Source organism: Aspergillus clavatus, genomic scaffold (assembly GCF_000002715.2).
Source record: "Aspergillus clavatus NRRL 1 1099423829798 genomic scaffold, whole genome shotgun sequence".
Lineage (NCBI taxonomy): Eukaryota > Fungi > Ascomycota > Eurotiomycetes > Eurotiales > Aspergillaceae > Aspergillus > Aspergillus clavatus.
Window position 1 is genome coordinate 1481406 of NW_001517101.1, and position 17763 is coordinate 1499168.

At 50.4% G+C, this 17763-nt stretch overlaps 7 protein-coding genes across 7 annotated transcripts; 4 read left to right on the forward strand and 3 right to left on the reverse strand.

Moving 5' to 3' along the window:
* Positions 1-15: 15 nt before the first annotated feature.
* ACLA_092440 (uncharacterized protein) lies at positions 16-1427 on the forward strand (the record flags this gene model as incomplete). The annotated part of the gene is made up of 2 exons (XM_001272971.1): positions 16-615; positions 672-1427. The coding sequence occupies 2 exons, from the start codon at positions 16-18 to the stop codon at positions 1425-1427; spliced, it is 1356 nt and encodes a 451-aa protein (XP_001272972.1).
* Positions 1428-2230: 803 nt separating this feature from the next.
* Positions 2231-3406, forward strand: ACLA_092450 (uncharacterized protein; the record flags this gene model as incomplete). Its single annotated transcript, XM_001272972.1, has 1 exon — positions 2231-3406. One exon carries the CDS (start codon positions 2231-2233, stop codon positions 3404-3406), a length of 1176 nt encoding a protein of 391 aa, XP_001272973.1.
* Positions 3407-3893: 487 nt separating this feature from the next.
* On the forward strand, positions 3894-8584 carry ACLA_092460 (putative UDP-glucose:glycoprotein glucosyltransferase; the record flags this gene model as incomplete). The annotated part of the gene is made up of 5 exons (XM_001272973.1): positions 3894-4039; positions 4101-4454; positions 4514-5342; positions 5397-5675; positions 5714-8584. The coding sequence occupies 5 exons, from the start codon at positions 3894-3896 to the stop codon at positions 8582-8584; spliced, it is 4479 nt and encodes a 1492-aa protein (XP_001272974.1).
* Positions 8585-8879: 295 nt separating this feature from the next.
* ACLA_092470 (MYB DNA-binding domain protein) lies at positions 8880-11882 on the reverse strand (the record flags this gene model as incomplete). Its single annotated transcript, XM_001272974.1, has 2 exons — positions 8880-11703; positions 11764-11882. The coding sequence occupies 2 exons, from the start codon at positions 11880-11882 to the stop codon at positions 8880-8882; spliced, it is 2943 nt and encodes a 980-aa protein (XP_001272975.1).
* Positions 11883-12276: 394 nt separating this feature from the next.
* On the reverse strand, positions 12277-13119 carry ACLA_092480 (exosome non-catalytic core subunit RRP40; the record flags this gene model as incomplete). The annotated part of the gene is made up of 1 exon (XM_001272975.1): positions 12277-13119. The coding sequence occupies one exon, from the start codon at positions 13117-13119 to the stop codon at positions 12277-12279; it is 843 nt and encodes a 280-aa protein (XP_001272976.1).
* Positions 13120-13498: 379 nt separating this feature from the next.
* Positions 13499-15480, forward strand: ACLA_092490 (ribosome-associated complex protein SSZ1; the record flags this gene model as incomplete). Its single annotated transcript, XM_001272976.1, has 5 exons — positions 13499-13597; positions 13671-13707; positions 13796-13922; positions 13986-14757; positions 14818-15480. 5 exons carry the CDS (start codon positions 13499-13501, stop codon positions 15478-15480), a joined length of 1698 nt encoding a protein of 565 aa, XP_001272977.1.
* A 725-nt stretch (positions 15481-16205) lies between these two features.
* ACLA_092500 (SUR7/PalI family protein) lies at positions 16206-17144 on the reverse strand (the record flags this gene model as incomplete). The annotated part of the gene is made up of 4 exons (XM_001272977.1): positions 16206-16452; positions 16516-16698; positions 16767-17064; positions 17132-17144. 4 exons carry the CDS (start codon positions 17142-17144, stop codon positions 16206-16208), a joined length of 741 nt encoding a protein of 246 aa, XP_001272978.1.
* Between the last annotated feature and the right edge of the window lie 619 nt (positions 17145-17763).

Consider the following 17763-nt stretch of genomic DNA (forward strand, 5'->3'; position numbering starts at 1 on the left):
CAGTCCTCTACAATCATGTCGCCTTCGGAAGAACGCCTGAGCGGCCCGGACGGGTCTGCTTGGACCTGGATCTTCGATCACTGCCTTCGTTATCCCGAAACCTATGAGATTCCTCTTCGTACCATGTATGCACTGAACTGCAACCCCGCGAGACAGCCTGGTACAGGGACGCAGTCTCCGGAAACTGCATTCTCCAATCGATCGTCCAGCTCGTCCAAACTGTCTATCCAGTCTCAGGACTTCTCCATGGATCCCGCAGCCGACTTCAGGGCGCAGTTGACTCACCATATCTCCCGCATGCCCTCGCAACCGTGCAGTCTGCCGCCTAGTTTCGTCACCTCATTCTTGCGCCGATGCTTTGCCCCTCTACTCGATGAGGTTGATTTTCCTCAGGCATTGACTGCGCTGGATTACCTCAAAGACCTAGAAAATCGCCGGAGAAGGGAGGTCGCTGCCGCCCTGCAACGTCTCAGTATCCACCCGGATGACCTCAAGCAAAAGGTCGAGCTGGGAAAGAAATATCCTGGAGTACTTGCCTGGATTGAGTCCATCAACGCTCAAGGCCGCAAGGTCGAAGCCCTTTACACTCAAATTTACTTGGGCTTACGTCGATGGGTGAGCTTTAGCTCTCTTAGTTCCGGATGATGATCTTTGCTAATACAGTTTGCCAGATCTTGATCAATGAAATGCTGTTGGAACCACACAACAAAGCAAATTGCATTGCCATGTTGAACACCCTCTTCCCTCCGGTTACTGAGTCTACAGTAACTCCTACCTCTCAACTCACTACTCAGATCCTCAAATCGCAACGAGACGGATTTTTCCGATACATCTCTGCGTTTGAAACCAACGGTAAGCAGATGCTGGACAAGGTCATCGCCCAGGGAGCGCCGGAAGGTGAGGCGAACGGGTGGCCGCTTGTTCGAGATGCATTGGACCAATACCTTCGGATCACCAATGAGATGATTGACGAGTGTGCGTTGGTCAATGGTCCTTCCAGTCTCGATGGGAAAGTGCAACCCGTTCCCCGTGGCCACAAAAGCCGCAAAGTGGATTCAGGTATCAGCTTCGGCTCCACAGATCGGCTCCCTACCCCTTCAATTCGCAGTGGCAACAGCAACGAAGATATTCTGGACAAACCTCTTCCACCATCTCCAGAGAAACCTCTCCCTTTAAAATCGAGTGGTTCGGCTCTAGATCGACTGGCTCGTGAGATCCGAAAGCTCGGCGATGTTGGCAAGGCCAAGAGCCTCAAGAAAATGCGTTCAACAGCTGCGCTCAGCGTTCGCCCTGAGAATCTCCCTAGTCATACGCCAGACGAAGAATCATTCTTTGATATTGACGAACAAAAGCGTCGGCGTCTCATCTGGGAGGCTACTGCTCGTAAACGCACCCATTCCAAGCAGTCCAGCTCGGACTCTCGATGATCCTTGGGACTTGCACATTTCGCATTCATTCATTTTGTCAAAAAGCAGGAAACAAAAGCCTCGGGTTAGAGTATTGGTCTTTTCGGAGTTTGGTCCTGTTATTCTGTCCTGTTCCTCTTTGACATTCTAGGATGTATTCTTTTTCTGTTTCGCATTGAACACACCTGGGTCGGCCTAGCATGTTTTGATGGAGAATTTGGCGTCTGGAAAGCGATTGATACCACACAAAAAGCAGAAAAGCCTTGTTACATGATTACCAGCTTATGATACACATGTCTTATGACCACCTTTGATAGGATCAATTCCGTTTGTTATTATTGAGCATTGTTAGTGTCCCTCGAGAGTCGGTGATGTAGAGAGTATGATTGAGACATTTTTTTTATTGCACGCGTACGAGTGTCGTGGTTCTATCTTAGCATTATCCAAAGCTATTGACTGTTCATCTCCATGTTGTCATATCATGGACGGAGCCTCGTGCTTTCTTTTCATGATTGTTTCCCCATAGTGCCTTTTCTCTATGTTCTGAAGCTTTACAGGAGAGCTCTTTTTAGGCACATATTGTTTGATCTGCCATTATCGGATGAAAACATGAGGTTTGGTTTGTGTCGTGGGTGACACCTGAGCACTTCACCAAACAGAGAGTAGTGAATGTGAAAACCCCTCAGAGACTCGAAATCCCATGCCATTGTGACCTCGAATTATTGTTTAATTTCTTATAGAATCCTCTTTCTCCTTCCCCCAATCTCGCACCAAACTTAAGCCATCGTCTCGAGTGCCTTAGGTGGATAAGATAACCCGTGACGATGCCATCCTCTACTTCAGATCTGACGAGCTCCTCCCTTGAGGTCATGACTTCGTGGAGCATCAAGGTGAAACGATACAGACCACGCAACGATCAAGATGACACGATTCAATTACTTACAGCCTTCTACGCGTACCTGCCACCTGATGGACGCAGGAACCTCGTTGACGATGTTTGGAACTGCGGCTCCGACGACGAACTTTACCACCTAGCTGAGAGTCTTGATATGGGTCTGCTGCGTCCGATCTTCGCCAATGGGGGCCACACGCCTGAGCTTGGTTCGCCTTCAGATTCCGCGGGAGAAGAAGAAAGTGAAGACGAGGATGAGGATGACGATGATGACGAAAATACCACCTTCCACACCGTCGATCCAGACTTTCGAAATGACCTTGCGAGACTGAGAGAAAACTGTCTCCAGAGAGACAATAATCGATGTGTCATATCTGGGTGCTATGACCTGAGCACGAACCAGGACTCGGACCAGAGCTCAGATCAGGACGTCGATCTGGTCTTGGATCAGGGCCTGGATGGTCCACGTCGCGCGCCCTCTGGCCCTCTTGAGACCGTGCACATCTTGCCATCCGTGCTTGGAGATCTCAAAGACGAGAGGAAGAGAAAGTCGGACGTGTGGGCGAATCTCTATCGCTATTTCCCTGTCTTGAAGACTCTCACGGATTTCTCTCCGGCAGATATCAACCGGGAAGACAATGCTATGACAATGCTATCCCCGCTTCATCGGGAGTTCAAGGAGTTTCGATTCGCAGTCCAGGTTGCTGGCTCTCACCATTATCGTGTCAAGACCTTTTCGCGGTTCCCCACGGCGTACAACCAACTTCTGCCGGCAGATCGACTCCTCACTTTGCCTAATCACGACCAAAGATACCTTTCACCAAATCCCGTACTTTTGTCCGTGCATGCTTCCATTGGCAACATCTTAGATGCTACCAGCCGGGGCAAAAGAATCAGTAGAATCATGGAGGAGGCCCAGAATGGTTGGAGCTGCAGACAATGTATGGCCGAGGATGGTAGCACGAATATTGAAGAGCTTCTTTCAGTCACTAGCTTGGCTTTACTTGCTTCTGGTGCTCACCATCGATCGCAGCCGAGTGACCATGCAAATGGAAGGAAACGGAAGTTGGCTTTCGATGACAATGTCGGCATCCAGATGAAGAAATAAGTGGTACTGTTTTGAGACCCTGTGAGAAAACGATGAGTTTAGAGTTGACTTGGTTAGTGCAAAAGGCTAGGCTAAACTGCGTGATCTACCCCAGGTACTATTTGAACCCCTGAGATCACTGCCCGCTGAACACCTTAGGATGTAGAACAGCAAGTGGCCAATTATACAATACGGAAGTCCTGCGCGAGTGGCCGCTGCGCCGCCCGTAGAAGCTCTCCAAAGAAGGCGGCAAGGTGGCCTGAAGACCGTCTGGTAAGCCATTCTCAGGACAGCTTCTTATCAACTTCATTTTGGTAAACTGGTGCTAGATGTGCCTCATTTATACTTGATTGATTGTACAAATTGAATACCTCATACGCTGCCCCCTATTGCTCGATGAGCTTGATCCGCTCGCCTGTTATGCTTGCGATCTAGCTACCCTTCCGGCTAGTAATTTGATAACTCTGGTTGAGCGATATCCTCTGGACTCGAAGCTGTGCTTCTATCCATGGCTATTCGCTCAAACATTGTTGCCTCTTGGCGACAGTGCTTTGTAGTTGTTGCTGCGCTGAGCTGTTTGGCGCGCGCGAGTCCATCCGTCAATGTTGCACTACAGGCTTCATTTGATTCAGCACCATATCTTCTAGAACTACTGTAAGCAAGCCCTATCCCGAACGGCACAGCCAAAATGCAACTCTTGCTTATGATCATTTAGAGAGACGACTGCAGAAGAGAATTCGACAGCATATTTCCCACTCCTTGATCGCATCGCAGAGGGAACCTTTGATGATACAACCACGGAAAAGGAGCTCTATGATCGGTTTCTACAAGTCGTCCATGATGATGGACACCTCAGCACCCCGGAACTCCTCTCGTCTTTCAAGTTGTCTCTGGCAATCCGATCCGCTGCCCCTCGAATCTCCGCTCATTACCAATTCTACAATGCCTCGGTCCAACACTCTTTGATGGCCGCGCAGGATGCGGCGTGCCCGGTATGGGTTCACTCGGAAGGAAAGCAATACTGCTCCTCCAGTATGGAACGTGCGCAGCAGGATATGTCGGATGAGGCGTGAGTAATGAGCTTCCATGTTACAGTTCGAAGGATGTCTAACACCAGGCCGCCCACAGAGACTCCCGAGAACTCCCCTTTGATCGAGTGCTAGGAGATACATCGCTTCCTCCAGCCATCCTGTATGCGGACATCGCGTCACCGATGTTCAAGGATTTCCATCATACTCTGACTGGGCTCGTCAAAGAAGGCCAAGTCTCTTATCGCGTGCGCTACCGACCGCCCCAGCATTGGAGTTCCCGCCCTCTCTTCGTCTCTGGCTATGGTGTGGAACTTGCGCTGAAGAGAACGGACTATATCGTCATTGACGACCGTGATGCTGAGCAAAGAAGTCAGAACACTATCGCTTCGACCGAGCCTTCCGACGGGGAAGATTCCCCTGATGACCTCCGGCCACTATCTTCGTCGGAAGTCTCGCGACTTGGAATCAATACCGCCAGCTACGTGATGGACAGTGACACGCCTCTGGATACACTTGTGAAGATCTCACAGGATTTCCCTAAATATTCCGGGAAGATCGCGGCCTACAATACGTCCACGACGTTGTTGCAGCATATCCGTGCTAGCCGACTTGACCTGCTTCCTTCAGGCGCCAATGTCATGTGGATCAATGGCATCCAAATCGATCCTCGCCAAATTGATGCATTTTCCCTTCTGGATCATCTCCGCCGTGAAAGAAGATCGATTGATAAGTTCAGGAGCACTGGCCTTTCTGCTCAGGAAGCTGTCGATTTGCTTTGCCATGAGTCTCTCGCAGAGACGCTGGCCCAAGATGCTCCTTCGCGGTACAACTATCAAGACGAAATCGAGGGCGGTGGCGTTATCATTTGGATGAATGACCTCGAAAAGGACGCCAAGTACCAGTCTTGGCCTAGCGAGGTGTCTGCGGTAAGCTTTGATCTAATTGATGTTGGATTTTATTCGTATGCTCACTGTGTGTAGTACCTTCAACCCATCTACCCTGGCCAACTCCCGGCAGTGCGTCGCGATGCACACAACATCGTTGTTCCCGTCGATCTCACCAATCCTGAAGACATGGAATTGATTGTCAAGACGATCCAAGTTTTTGTCAAGAAGAAGATCCCCGTGCGATTTGGCTTGGTTCCTCTCGCTTCTTCCCCTGAATCTATTGCACAGCTCAAAGTTGCGCATTATCTCCAAGAGACCTATGGACTGGCCAGCTTGATCCAATATTTAGAAGAGGCGAGTGACATTCAGCTTGTTCTTGTGATGCTCTGCTAACATGCCCATTCAATCAGTCCGCTGCCAAAAACAAGATAGGGTCGCCGGACAAGGCTTGTCTCCAACATGCCACAAAAGATCACGATGTTCGTCCCAATAAGCAGGTTTTGACACTTGAAGAGATTTTGAAGAGCGATGACTTCGAGACACTGGCTTCCCGGGCGGCGAAGTACCAGAGCCGACTCGGAATTAGAGGTGGCGGCTCACATCTATTGGTCAATGGAGTGTTCATAGTACGGGACGAGAAATGGCCTCAGGAGATGAGTATGCGTGTTGGCCGGGATTTGCAGACTATTCAACAAGGAGTCATGGATGGCACTATCGATGACGAAATGTGGCTTCCCCAGCTCTTCCTTTCGCAAGCATTTGATCGCCGCAATCCCTTAATCGTACCCGAGGATGCCAAAGATATCCGAATCGTGGATATTGCAAAGCTATCGGAGTCTGGTAAAGGACTCTCTGAAGCTCTTGTCATTGCATCGAAAGCTGGGAATGCAATCGATAGTAAGCATCTGATTGTTGTTGGTGACTTTGACTCCGCGAAAGGCTTGCAGCTCCTTGTCACTGCTCTTGAGTATCAGGAGAAAAATGGTGAGGTGGAAGTCGTTCTAATCCATAATCCCATCCCTGAACTGGAGACGGAAAGTGGATCTGCATTGCTTTACCGTTCTCTGAAGGTCAATGGTCGAACAGATGCTGCTCAGGTCCTGGCTGACCTTAAGGCTGCCGATGCCCCCATGTCTTCTGAGAATGAAGCTCAAGAAATGGCTCAATTCTGGGAAGCCCAGCAACTATTGGCAGGAGAACTTGGATTTTCTCCCGGTGCAAATGGTATTGTCATCAACGGAAGAGCAGTCGGGCCTCTGTTGGATGATTCGACTTTATCGGTAGAGGACTTGGGTCAGCTCTTGGCCTACGAGCAAAGAACAAGAGTCGGTCCTGTCGCAGATGCAGCAAAGGACCTTGGCTTTGAGTCCAGGCTCTCCAGTCCTCTTGCCCTGGCTAAACTCACTTCGCTTACCGCTCTTTCAACCGTGTCCGATGTCCCTGAGGGCATCTTTGAAACGACATCAAATGTCAGAACGGATTTGTTCAAAAAATGGAATGATTCACGCTCTGTAATCACTGTTTCGAACTCCGACGATCCAGCAATCACCATTGTTGTTTCCATTGATCCAACCTCGGAGACTGCCCAAAGATGGTTGCCAATTCTGAAGGTACTTTCGGAACTCGCCAGCGTCAGGGTTAGATTGTCCTTGAATCCACGTGATGAGATCCAGGAACTCCCAATCAAGCGATTCTATCGCTATGTATTGGACTCAGAGCCATCCTTCAGTGACGATGGATCTCTTGCAAGGCCTACAGCCACCTTCTCTGGCGTACCGATGGAAGCACTTCTGACTTTGGGCATGGACGTTCCGTCTCCCTGGCTCGTTGCACCCAAGGAGTCGATATATGACCTGGATAACATCAAACTCAGTACATTAAAACCAGGGTCTAATGTTGATGCCATCTATGCACTGGAACATATTTTGATTGAAGGACACTCTCGTGATCTGACGACCAAGACAGCTCCGCAGGGTGTTCAACTAGTCCTTGGCACCGACGACAATCCGCATTTCGCAGACACCATAATCATGGCCAATCTAGGATATTTCCAGTTCAAGGCTCAGCCAGGGCTGTGGAAGATCAACCTAAAACCTGGTCGCAGTCAGACCATCTTCAACCTCGACAGCGTCGGTGGCCAAGGTTACAGTCCGCAACCGGGTGATGAAAACAATGAAGTTTCACTTCTTTCCTTCCAAGGAAAGACCCTCTTCCCAAGTCTTTCACGAAAGAAAGGCCAGGAAATGGAGGACGTATTGGAGACGGGTGCTAAGCCAGGGTCTGCAATGGACTATGTATCCAAGGGCTTTAACTTTGCCCAGGGAGTCCTGTCTAGCGTCGGAGTTGGGTCGAAGCACGGATCTGAAAAGCAGGCTGATATCAATATCTTCTCAGTGGCGAGCGGCCACTTGTACGAACGAATGCTGAATATCATGATGGTCTCCGTGATGCGGAACACAAAGCATTCCGTCAAGTTCTGGTTCATTGAACAATTTCTCTCGCCGTCGTTCAAGTCCTTCCTTCCACATCTCGCCGAACAGTACGGCTTCTCCTATGAGATGGTCACGTACAAGTGGCCACACTGGCTCCGCGCTCAACGCGAGAAACAGCGGGAGATCTGGGGCTATAAGATCCTCTTCTTGGACGTCCTCTTCCCACTTTCCTTGGACAAAGTCATCTTCGTGGACGCAGACCAGATTGTCCGCACGGATCTGTACGACCTCGTTTCGCTGGACCTTGAAGGCGCTCCCTACGGCTTCACCCCTATGTGCGATTCCCGCGAGGAAATGGAAGGTTTCCGCTTCTGGAAGCAAGGGTACTGGAAGAACTTCCTCCGTGGTCTTCCCTATCATATCTCCGCGCTTTACGTGGTGGATCTCAACCGCTTCCGGGCTCTTGCCGCTGGCGATCGTCTCCGGGGCCAATACCAGATGCTCTCGGCTGATCCCAACAGTCTGAGTAATCTTGACCAAGACCTGCCAAACCACATGCAGCATCATATTCCAATCAAGAGTCTCCCGCAGGAATGGCTGTGGTGCGAGACGTGGTGCTCCGACGAATCGCTCGGTGTGGCGAGAACCATTGATCTGTGCAATAACCCGCAAACCAAAGAGCCGAAACTTGATAGAGCCCGAAGACAGGTGCCCGAGTGGACGGAATATGATGATGAGATTGCAACATTGGCGAAAAAGCTCGCTGAGGAGCAACAGCAGAGGGAGGAGGAGAAACGGTCTGATGACCGGGAAGAGCAAGAATCTGACTGGATAAAGGATGAGCTCTAGGATATCCGTTTCATCTTTACAGAGATGAACGTGTCTTGCAGTTGTGAAGCATCACCAGGATGAAAATATGAATGAAATATACTGTTTTCATAACACAATCTCGTCGATTAGCAATTAGAAGATATCGACAGAAGATAGTGCTATGATCTCCCTCCACGTTGTATCTCTAGCAGGTCTGTTTGTCCTCGAACAGGCTTATTTGTACATATCGATGAGTCAAACCCCATCGTCACAATCCAAAACATCATCATTCATGAATCAATCGATCAATCATCCGAGACACGGATTTATCCTTCTATTTGGAGGCCTTCTTCTTGGCCGCGGGAACTAATCGCAATTTGTCCTTTGTCTTCAGTCCCCCGTCCTTAACCAATGGACTGCTGATTTGAGCGGGTTTCGCCTTTGCTTTGGGTGCGGATCCTTTCCCGTTCTTCGAATTGCTTCGCTCCTTGGTCGCTGATGCGGGCAGCGGCTTCTGCCCATTGACCAGTTTCTGCTTGGATTGAGCGATATGTGGTCTAACCTTGGGATCGACGCTGGATTTCGACTCGGGTTCCAATTTCAATACTGACTCAGACTCAGACTCGGATTCCGAACCGTCTGATGCCGATGACGAGGTGTCGCTCTTTTGACTGGCACTGTCCTCGGAATCACCCTTGCTTTCGCTATCCTCGGATGAGGGTGTACCGGACGGGGAGGATGGCGAAGAAGAATTCCGGCTAATCTTCGAGTCTGTCTTCAGACGCTTGGTATCGCGCTTTTCGGGTGCTTGGGCAGTTGAAAGAATTTTACGTTTGGAGACTTGGGCAGGAGCTATCTTGGGTGACTCGATAGGTTCGTCAACACTGCCTTCAACATCACTCTCGTCTGTTTGATCGCCGGACTCTGCACTGTCTTCCGTGCTCCCAGCCTCGGACGATGCCGAACTTGTCCCTGAAGAGCTTTTTGTGTTCCTGCGATCATTCTCAGACCTTTTAGGATTCTTAATTTTCTCGGTTGCCTTTTGAGTTGACGTTGATGCTTTCGCCGGTCCGTTTTTAGCACTTGCTTTGAAAGACCCCTGTATTGGAAACTCCTCGGGGTCAGAAGCGGACCCCGAGTTAGATTCAGCACTGGAGTCGGAATCCGAGTCGGACGGCGAGTCCGAACTAGACCCAGTCTCCGATTCTGGTGTTTCATGTTGAACTTTTTTCTTCTGGCCAGATGGTTTCTGCTGTTCTGGAGCTTGGGCTTGCGAAATGGACTTTGGTTGGTCTTTAGCTTTCAGTGTCTCAATTGATTTTGCTGCCTGTTTATCGATGCTCTTTGGTTGAACGGCAGGGTTGATCTTCTTGCTCGGGGTATTCTGCAAGGAAGGTTTCTCGTTGGCAGACACCTGTGATGAGACTTTCGAGAAAGATCCAGGGTGATCTTTCACACCCTTGCTCTTCAACTTCGTATCTTGAGCAATAATCCGAGGATCGACTTTTCCGTTAATCTCATCGTTACTGTTGGATCCAGCACTGGAGCCCGAGACCGATGGAGAACCTGCCTCGGATTCAGATCCGTCATCAGATGAGCCGGTGCCAGATTCGGAGGTGGCCTCTGACTCGGATTCAGGACTGGAATCGTCTTCCGATGCCTTTTCTGGAACCGCAACCGGCTTAGGTAGAACAGGTAGAGAATGGGTCTTCACTCCCGCTAGCTCAGTGCTGGTATTCTCTTTCTGAGCCTTTTTGGGAGCCGTCGACTTATTGGCACCAGGGCTATCGGCCTCGCTTTCATTTCCGTCATCCGAATTCACATATTCGGCACTCTTGTAGACCCTCTCCATCTCCATCTGCTCTGCAAGAGTGACGGACTTTGCTCTGCCCTGTGGCCTAGCTTCTGACGCTGGATCAAAGACGGCGCCTTCAACACCGCTGCTGCGCAGCCCCATGATTTTGCGTCTAATTTTGCGCCATTTATCTGCGCATTGTTGTCGCGAGCGCCAATTGTCGAGCTTATTACTCACTTGGCCCCACGATATTAAGCCCTCATCCATCTCGTAGATATCCTGACCAACATCCTTGCCATCCTTCTTCAAGGCAACCCAAGCGGATTGTAGTGCATCGAGCAGCCCACGAACTTCTTCTTCCGACCACGCACCCCGTCTCATCGTGCTTCGGTGCTCAAGGCGATTCTTCCACCTTTGGACAACATCATCCTCGCCGCGACCCAACATCTTGGCGATATGAGCAAATTTGGGCCCGTACTGGCTGACCATCGTGATGAGTTCTTCGTCCTGTTCGTGTGTCCAGTGGTGCGGCTTCTGCGAAGAGTCCTGGAAGTGCCGTCTCATGAATCTGTATACTGATCGCCGGTCTCGGCCTGGTAAGACATCGTAGATGGCCTGCCAAAACTCGGCCTTGCTGGTGATAGCCTCGTCGCAAGGCCAACCGCTATCTTTGCGTCGGTCCACATGCTGCACCATCCGATCAAAAGAATGGCTAGAGAGAGCATGCTTGGTGCAGAAATCAAGTTTGAAGGCCTCCAGTGCTCTGACCTCTGCCGGGGCAAAGAAACCAACCAGCTTTTCCTTCTTCCCTGGTCTAGGACCCCGTGCGCCTGTTGTGTCCATCGAGTCCTTCTGATCACTTGAGGTATCCATGGCCGATAGATCTGCAGATGCCGGTGCTTTAACGAGCGGCTCGGACTCGGGAAGAGTAAGTGAATGCGCTAAGTTCTCTTCCTCTTCGTTCTCTCGCGTCGACTTCGCTTTGGACTTTTTCGACTTTTTGGATGTTCCATTAAAGTGCGCCGTACTTTCTGGAGATTGCGCATTCATCGTTTGAGGTGACTTGTTCTCATATTCCGTGGGCTTGACACCATTGGGAATCTGCGAAGAAGTAGTCGCTCCCTGAGCGCTCTTTTTCTCCGATTTCCGAGCGTCCTTGGAGGTTGTGGTGGAGGAAGTGACCTTTGTGCGTTTGGAAGGGTGGGAGTCTGCCGGGTTTTGAGGCGACAGTTGCGGTTTTGTTGGTACAGCAAAGGGTTTGCTATCACCAGTGTTGTTGAGAGATGACTTTCTTTTGCGCTTGGGAGCTGGTGTTCCTTCAACCTGAACTCCGGATTTCCCTTTCTTGACGACAGTCACGGGGCTTGGAAGGTCTTGAAGTATAGTCTCGCCATCTTTTCCGATGAATCACAGGTTAGCCCACGTCCGAAGGATCTCCAACAGCGCGATATTGGAGGAAAAGAGGACGACCACAGGGTCCTTACCATGACCTTCGAGCTCAGGTAGCTCGCCATTCTGGGGTTGCGAAGACCCTTGACCCATTTGGACAAGCTACAAATTAAATATTCATTAATATGATTTGGAGAAATAACAATGTCTCAAAAGAAAACAAAAGAGCCAAATTGAACTTGCGCCGCCAATGGATAAGATACTGAAAAAAAATCCTAAACTGCGCGGGCGGCGCGACATTTTGCAGATTGTCTCCGCCCTGAGCGTCCGCCGGACACTATATTCCATTCATCATTCATCAGACCATGTTCTTGATACCACCTGTATCTATCTTGTCTGAGCCTTGATATGTTGGTGCGTTGCGTACCTTTCCTGTATTAAGCTCTAGACAGAGGGAGAAATATGAGGTAAGATACATAAGAGAGAGAGAAAGGAAACCTTTGGGTATTGATTGAACTACAGAGTACAGGACGCATCACATGCAAGATTAAGAATCAATCTTCATTTCTCGTAAAATTCTCGTCACCAATTTCCGTTGATCGTTTGTATCGAGGTTGTGCTCATCGATCGTGGTCAAGCACTGTCCGATTGCGACTGTCGCCTTGACAGCAGCATCTCCGCCGTTCGAGCAGTCAACCCAAACCTTGCCATTCCTTCCCACGGCAATCTCAAACCCTCCAACCTTCTCCAATTTCTTGCCCAACTCTTCCAGGACCACGAGCCCGGCCACACCATCTTGCTGCTCGGCAGTGGATGAGCTTGCTCTCATCAGCCTCGCAGCCATACCGGTGGAAATATCAAACACCATTCCCCCTGTCAATGGACCCAATCCCCCAGGTTCGGCCTTGCCGGTTGCTGGGTTCACACATGTAAGCTCGACTTCTGCGCCGGCGCCGAGACCCATGGACAGCACCCGCGCATAAACCAAGTCGCCCTGTTTTAGCATTGGCCGCGTCTTTTTCGTTGCACCCTCAAAAGCGAGCTGTCCAAGTACCGCATGAGGTGACTGGGGTGTAATCATGCAGTAGAAGTAGTCCACGCTCGAATGGTGTACTTGTGCGATCACTAGATCGTTTGGTGTTGGGATATATCTGCCGTTGGGGAATGAGAGAATGGAAACAGCATTTTTCTTGTGATCGATGGAGAGAATTCCGGCTTGAGTGGCAGCAAGAACATGCCCAGGTGACGAAGCGCTGGGTCCGGATGTTGTAGGTGGTGCGGCGGACAGTAATCGAAGACCAGGGCCTAATCTCAGGGGACCCGACTTATTGGAAGACAGCTGATCCGACGGCACATGATCGCCTGGGAGAAGTATGACGGGAGACGACATCATACCGCAGCGTACAATTGACTGCGGGGGGAGTGAGAATTGGAATGGCACAAGAGATGACTGGAAATTGAAGCTGGAATTCTGCAAAAGAATCGCAGGTCTTATCTTGTTATCACCACGTGATACTTGCAGCACTCTGCACCGCCACAGCACAGCGGCTATCGATAAGCACCAGCCACTGTTGCCTCCCGCCGTCAAACAAATCAAAAGATTTTTTTTCTCTTTTCCGCTCGGAGGAAAAGAAACTTGAGGAGACCAGAGAATTGTCAATTCCTGGGCTCGACTACTCTCACACAAGTCGCTTGCGATTCCATCCATATTCCCCCACCCTCCGTCAACTCTCTTCCTACTTACTCCTAATCCTACCCTCGCATTAAACATGGGTGATTCGAACGGTGTTGCCGCTCAGGCCGCGGAGAGATTCGCTATCGGTATCTCGTTTGGTAACTCCTCGAGTTCCATTGCTCGCCTCACACCTGTATGTTTCTCGTGCTTTAATCCCCATTATAAGCATTGTCGTTGGAATACCGTTCTAACAATATGATATACAGGAGGGCAAGGCTGAAGTTATTGCCAACGAAGAAGGAGGTTCGTGGATGGCAACCCCGCGATAGCCCCAATCCGTGCTCTTCTGAGCCCCAATAAACCAGAAACTTACTGTCTTGTCTTGATACAGACCGCCAGATCCCCAGTGTTCTGTCCTACATTGATGGTGAAGAATACCATGGCACTCAGGCCAAGGCCCAGCTTGTTCGCAACTCCCAGAACACTGTTGCATACTTCAGAGATTTCCTTGGCAAGAAGTAAAGCACCCCACGAATCTTAGCCGACGGAGGAACATACAAGCTGACTTTGTTCGCGCACAGCTTCAAGTCGATAGATCCTACCGCCTGCCACCAGTCGGCGCATCCCCAGCAGAGCGACTCCACTGTTGCTTTCAGCATCCGGGACACCACCAGCGAAACTCCCAACACAGTGACCGTCTCCGACATCACAACCCGTCACCTCCTCCGTTTGAAGAAGTCTGCCTCCGATTATCTTGGTAAGGAGGTTACTGCTGCCGTTGTCACCGTTCCTACCGATTTCACCGATGCTCAGCGTGAAGCCCTGACGGCTGCTGCCACCGCTGCTGGTCTTGAGATTCTGCAGCTCATCCATGAGCCCGTCGCCGCCGTCCTCGCTTATGATGCCAGACCTGAGGCCGTTGTGGCTGAGAAGCTTGTCGTCGTTGCTGACCTTGGTGGCACTCGCTCCGATGCTGCCGTCATCGCTTGCCGCGGTGGCATGTACACTATCCTTGCCACTGCCCACGATTACGAACTCGGTGGAGCCTCCTTGGATCAGATCATCATCGATCACTTCGCTAAGGAATTTATCAAGAAGCACAAGACCGATCCCCGGGAGAACGCCCGTGGACTCGCCAAGTTGAAGTTGGAGGGTGAGGCCACAAGAAAGGCATTGAGTCTGGGTACCAATGCCAGCTTGAGCATCGAAAGTCTTGCGGATGGTATCGATTTCAGCTCTACCGTTAACCGTACCCGTTACGAGCTCCTTTCCGGCAAGGTCTTCGCTCAGTTCACTCGCCTGATCGAGCAGGTTGTCCAGAAGGCCGAGCTGGATGTTCTTGATATTGATGAGGTTCGTGAACTTGGGCCCTCATTGTTATTACCATGTCTTTGCGCTAACTATTTTTTTTAGGTCATCTTCTCCGGTGGTACTTCTCACACCCCCAAGATTGCCCAGCTGGCTCGCAACATCTTCCCCGAGAAGACTCAGATCCTTGCTCCCTCCACATCCACTACCGCCATCAACCCCTCTGAGCTGTCTGCCCGTGGTGCCGCCATTCAGGCTTCTTTGATCCAGGAGTTCGAGAAGGAGGACATTGAGCAGTCCATTCACCCTATGGTCACCGCCACCCCTCACCTGCACAACGCCATTGGCGTTGAGTTCGCTTCCGGCGAGTCTGTCGAGTTCAAGCCCCTCCTGAACGCCGAGACTGCCCTGCCCGCGCGCCGCACCGCTCAGTTCTCTGCCCCTAAGGATGGCGGCGATGTTATTGTCCGCGTTTGCGAGGGTGTCCGTTCGATCAAGGTCACCAAGCCCGAGCCCAAGGAGAAGCCTGCCAAGACCGAGGATGAGGATGATTCCAATTTCGACTCTGATGAGGACGAGGAGGAGATCCGTGAGATCGTTTGGAAGACCGAGAAGCCCATTGCCGAGCTTGCTGTCAAGGGCGTCAAGGCCGGCAGCAAAGTTGAGCTGATGATCCACGTCAATGCCGATCTCGGCTTGCAGGTCACAGCCCGCGAGGTTGGTAGACAGAGCGCTGTCCGCGGTGCTGTAGAGTCGCCCAAGGCTTAATTAAGCAGCTCCGTTTCTTTTCCGGCTTCTACGGGCAACGTCATGGTTAACGTATTTTCTACTATAAATTTATAGAGCATCTAAAATGGTTGATTTTGGTGTATCTCATATTCTCTGTCAATCGAGTTCCATCTTCTAAACCGGCCAATGTTGTAACAATTTCATCTCCTAAGAAGCCTTGATTCTATGGAAACCAGATCCAGCGAACAGCATCGCACTACGATGTCTATGTAGGCAAATCGGCAAGTATCTCACGGTTGGTTTCGTTATTTAGTCCGCCTCGCATCTGAGCGTTTGACAAGGATTTCTGATATAACAAGATTATATTACAATTACTAGATAAGGTAAGGAGATAGGTTAACAGATATCACAAGACACACCATCGATAAGGCCAAAATAGGCATACAGGCAACACCGACAAAGACAATAGAGGGAATTAGAGCGCCTTAGACATCAAGGATGCCACCAATTCGTAACACATGAAATGAGCGTGAAGTACGCAAGTAGCGTGACTCTAGACGTGACAAGTCTCCTCTAGATATCCCAGGGGAGATTTTCTAACACTTGGTGATGGACAGCTAGATTTCAGGAGTATAAAACCTGCCAGGCACAAGATTATTGCTCGTGAATCGCATTTCTGAAGTGGAAGCGTGCTCCTCAGAAGGAGTGAGGGTAGTGACGGTGGACACGCTTCCCTGTCCTCAGGTTGGCAGTGGGTCTCGAATTTATGCGGCGGTCTCCTTGTTGCTTCTCAAGCTTCCCGAGCGGTGGGAGGAGAAGAAACCGCGGCGTCTCTGTTCTCGACCACTGTATCCGCTTTCCTTTCGGCCAACAGCGCCGCCCATGCAGTAGATCACGCCAGCGAGGAAGAGCAAAGCAGTTGAAGTCCACATGAATGCAAAGGCCTTGACGCCGAGACGGGATGTCTGTCCGTTAGCGTTGAACTTGTTCCGGCCCTGGACATAGACCGCACTGTGACGCAGATGTTAATGATTGCTCCTATATTTCTCCGGGTAGACCGGCGGGTAGACTTACGTCATCAGACAGGTAGTGATAACCTGGAAAGTCAATGCAATGTACGCGCTGAGCGCAGAAACGAAGCTTCCAATGCGAGTGCACATGGCCAGAAACCCTGTGAAGAGAGAGCAAGTGGCAAAGAACAAGGCGATGATATGGAATGGGAACATGAAGCGAGATGTCAAGAAGTAGTGGTTAGTCCTGAAGTGCACGTTAGAAAGCTGCCATACACCTGATTGAACCGACCTATGGGAGTAAGCTCAACTCACCCGATAAACGCAGAAGGGATGTTGGTAGTGGTGCCGAAGTTGCGGTGGCTTGGAGGATCAAAGGGGTAGTCGGCATACGACTTTCCGCACGCATTATGTCCCTTGTCATTCACGGCGCAAAGATTCCAGTATGTCCATCGAGACAAGGCTGGAGCCCCCGGGATGTTGCTTGTATCAGCTTGAAGCCAGTAGATCCTATTCAACGGGTTCGAGTTCCTTGCTCCACCAAGAAAAGCGAGGAACATTAACAGAAGAGCTGAGGCCGTGAAGAACAGGCCTAGCAGACCCAATCCCGCTCCTATAACGGAGTGATTAGTAACTCTCCCCTTGGTAGTAAAAATTTGATTCTTAAGAGTGACACTCACTGCTGATGGTCATTTTTTTCCTATGTGCTTTGAAAGAGTGAAGCTCGTGTCCACGCACAGGAGTCTAGTATCGGTATTTAAGCAGGTATGGGAAGGAAGGTAACCTCAATTTCTCAACGAGATAACGGGTAAAGGGTCAAAATAAGGTCGAAGAAAAAGTCCAAGGATTTCCGTCGAGGAATGTAGCCTGAACGTCTGCTATTAAATCAACCATCCGAAGATCCCGGTGCCCCTGCTGGAGAACAGAGCATCATTGGAGTAGTGATATAATGATGAGAGTGCATCATCATCGAAGAAAAAAGCTAATTGCTCGCTCAGTGGCAGCAGCATCACCCCTTCGCCCATTACACAATGGGGGTAACATAGAGAGACAGAGAGAGAGCGTAGATTACCAGATACAGATGATCTCGACGTCATCGTTGCACCCAGTCACACTTTACCTCTTCTGGCTAGCGGATACTTTAACCGCACGGTACTAAACCCAACCAGGCTAGCCGGACAGGCTATCCATGACGTTGTCGAACTGTCCACTGCGTCCACTACCACACTGGGTATTCTCCCTTCTGGTTGCTCTCCTTCAGTTCTCCTTTCCAACGGCCCCAGCGGCGCTGACGTTGCACCACCCATGCTGA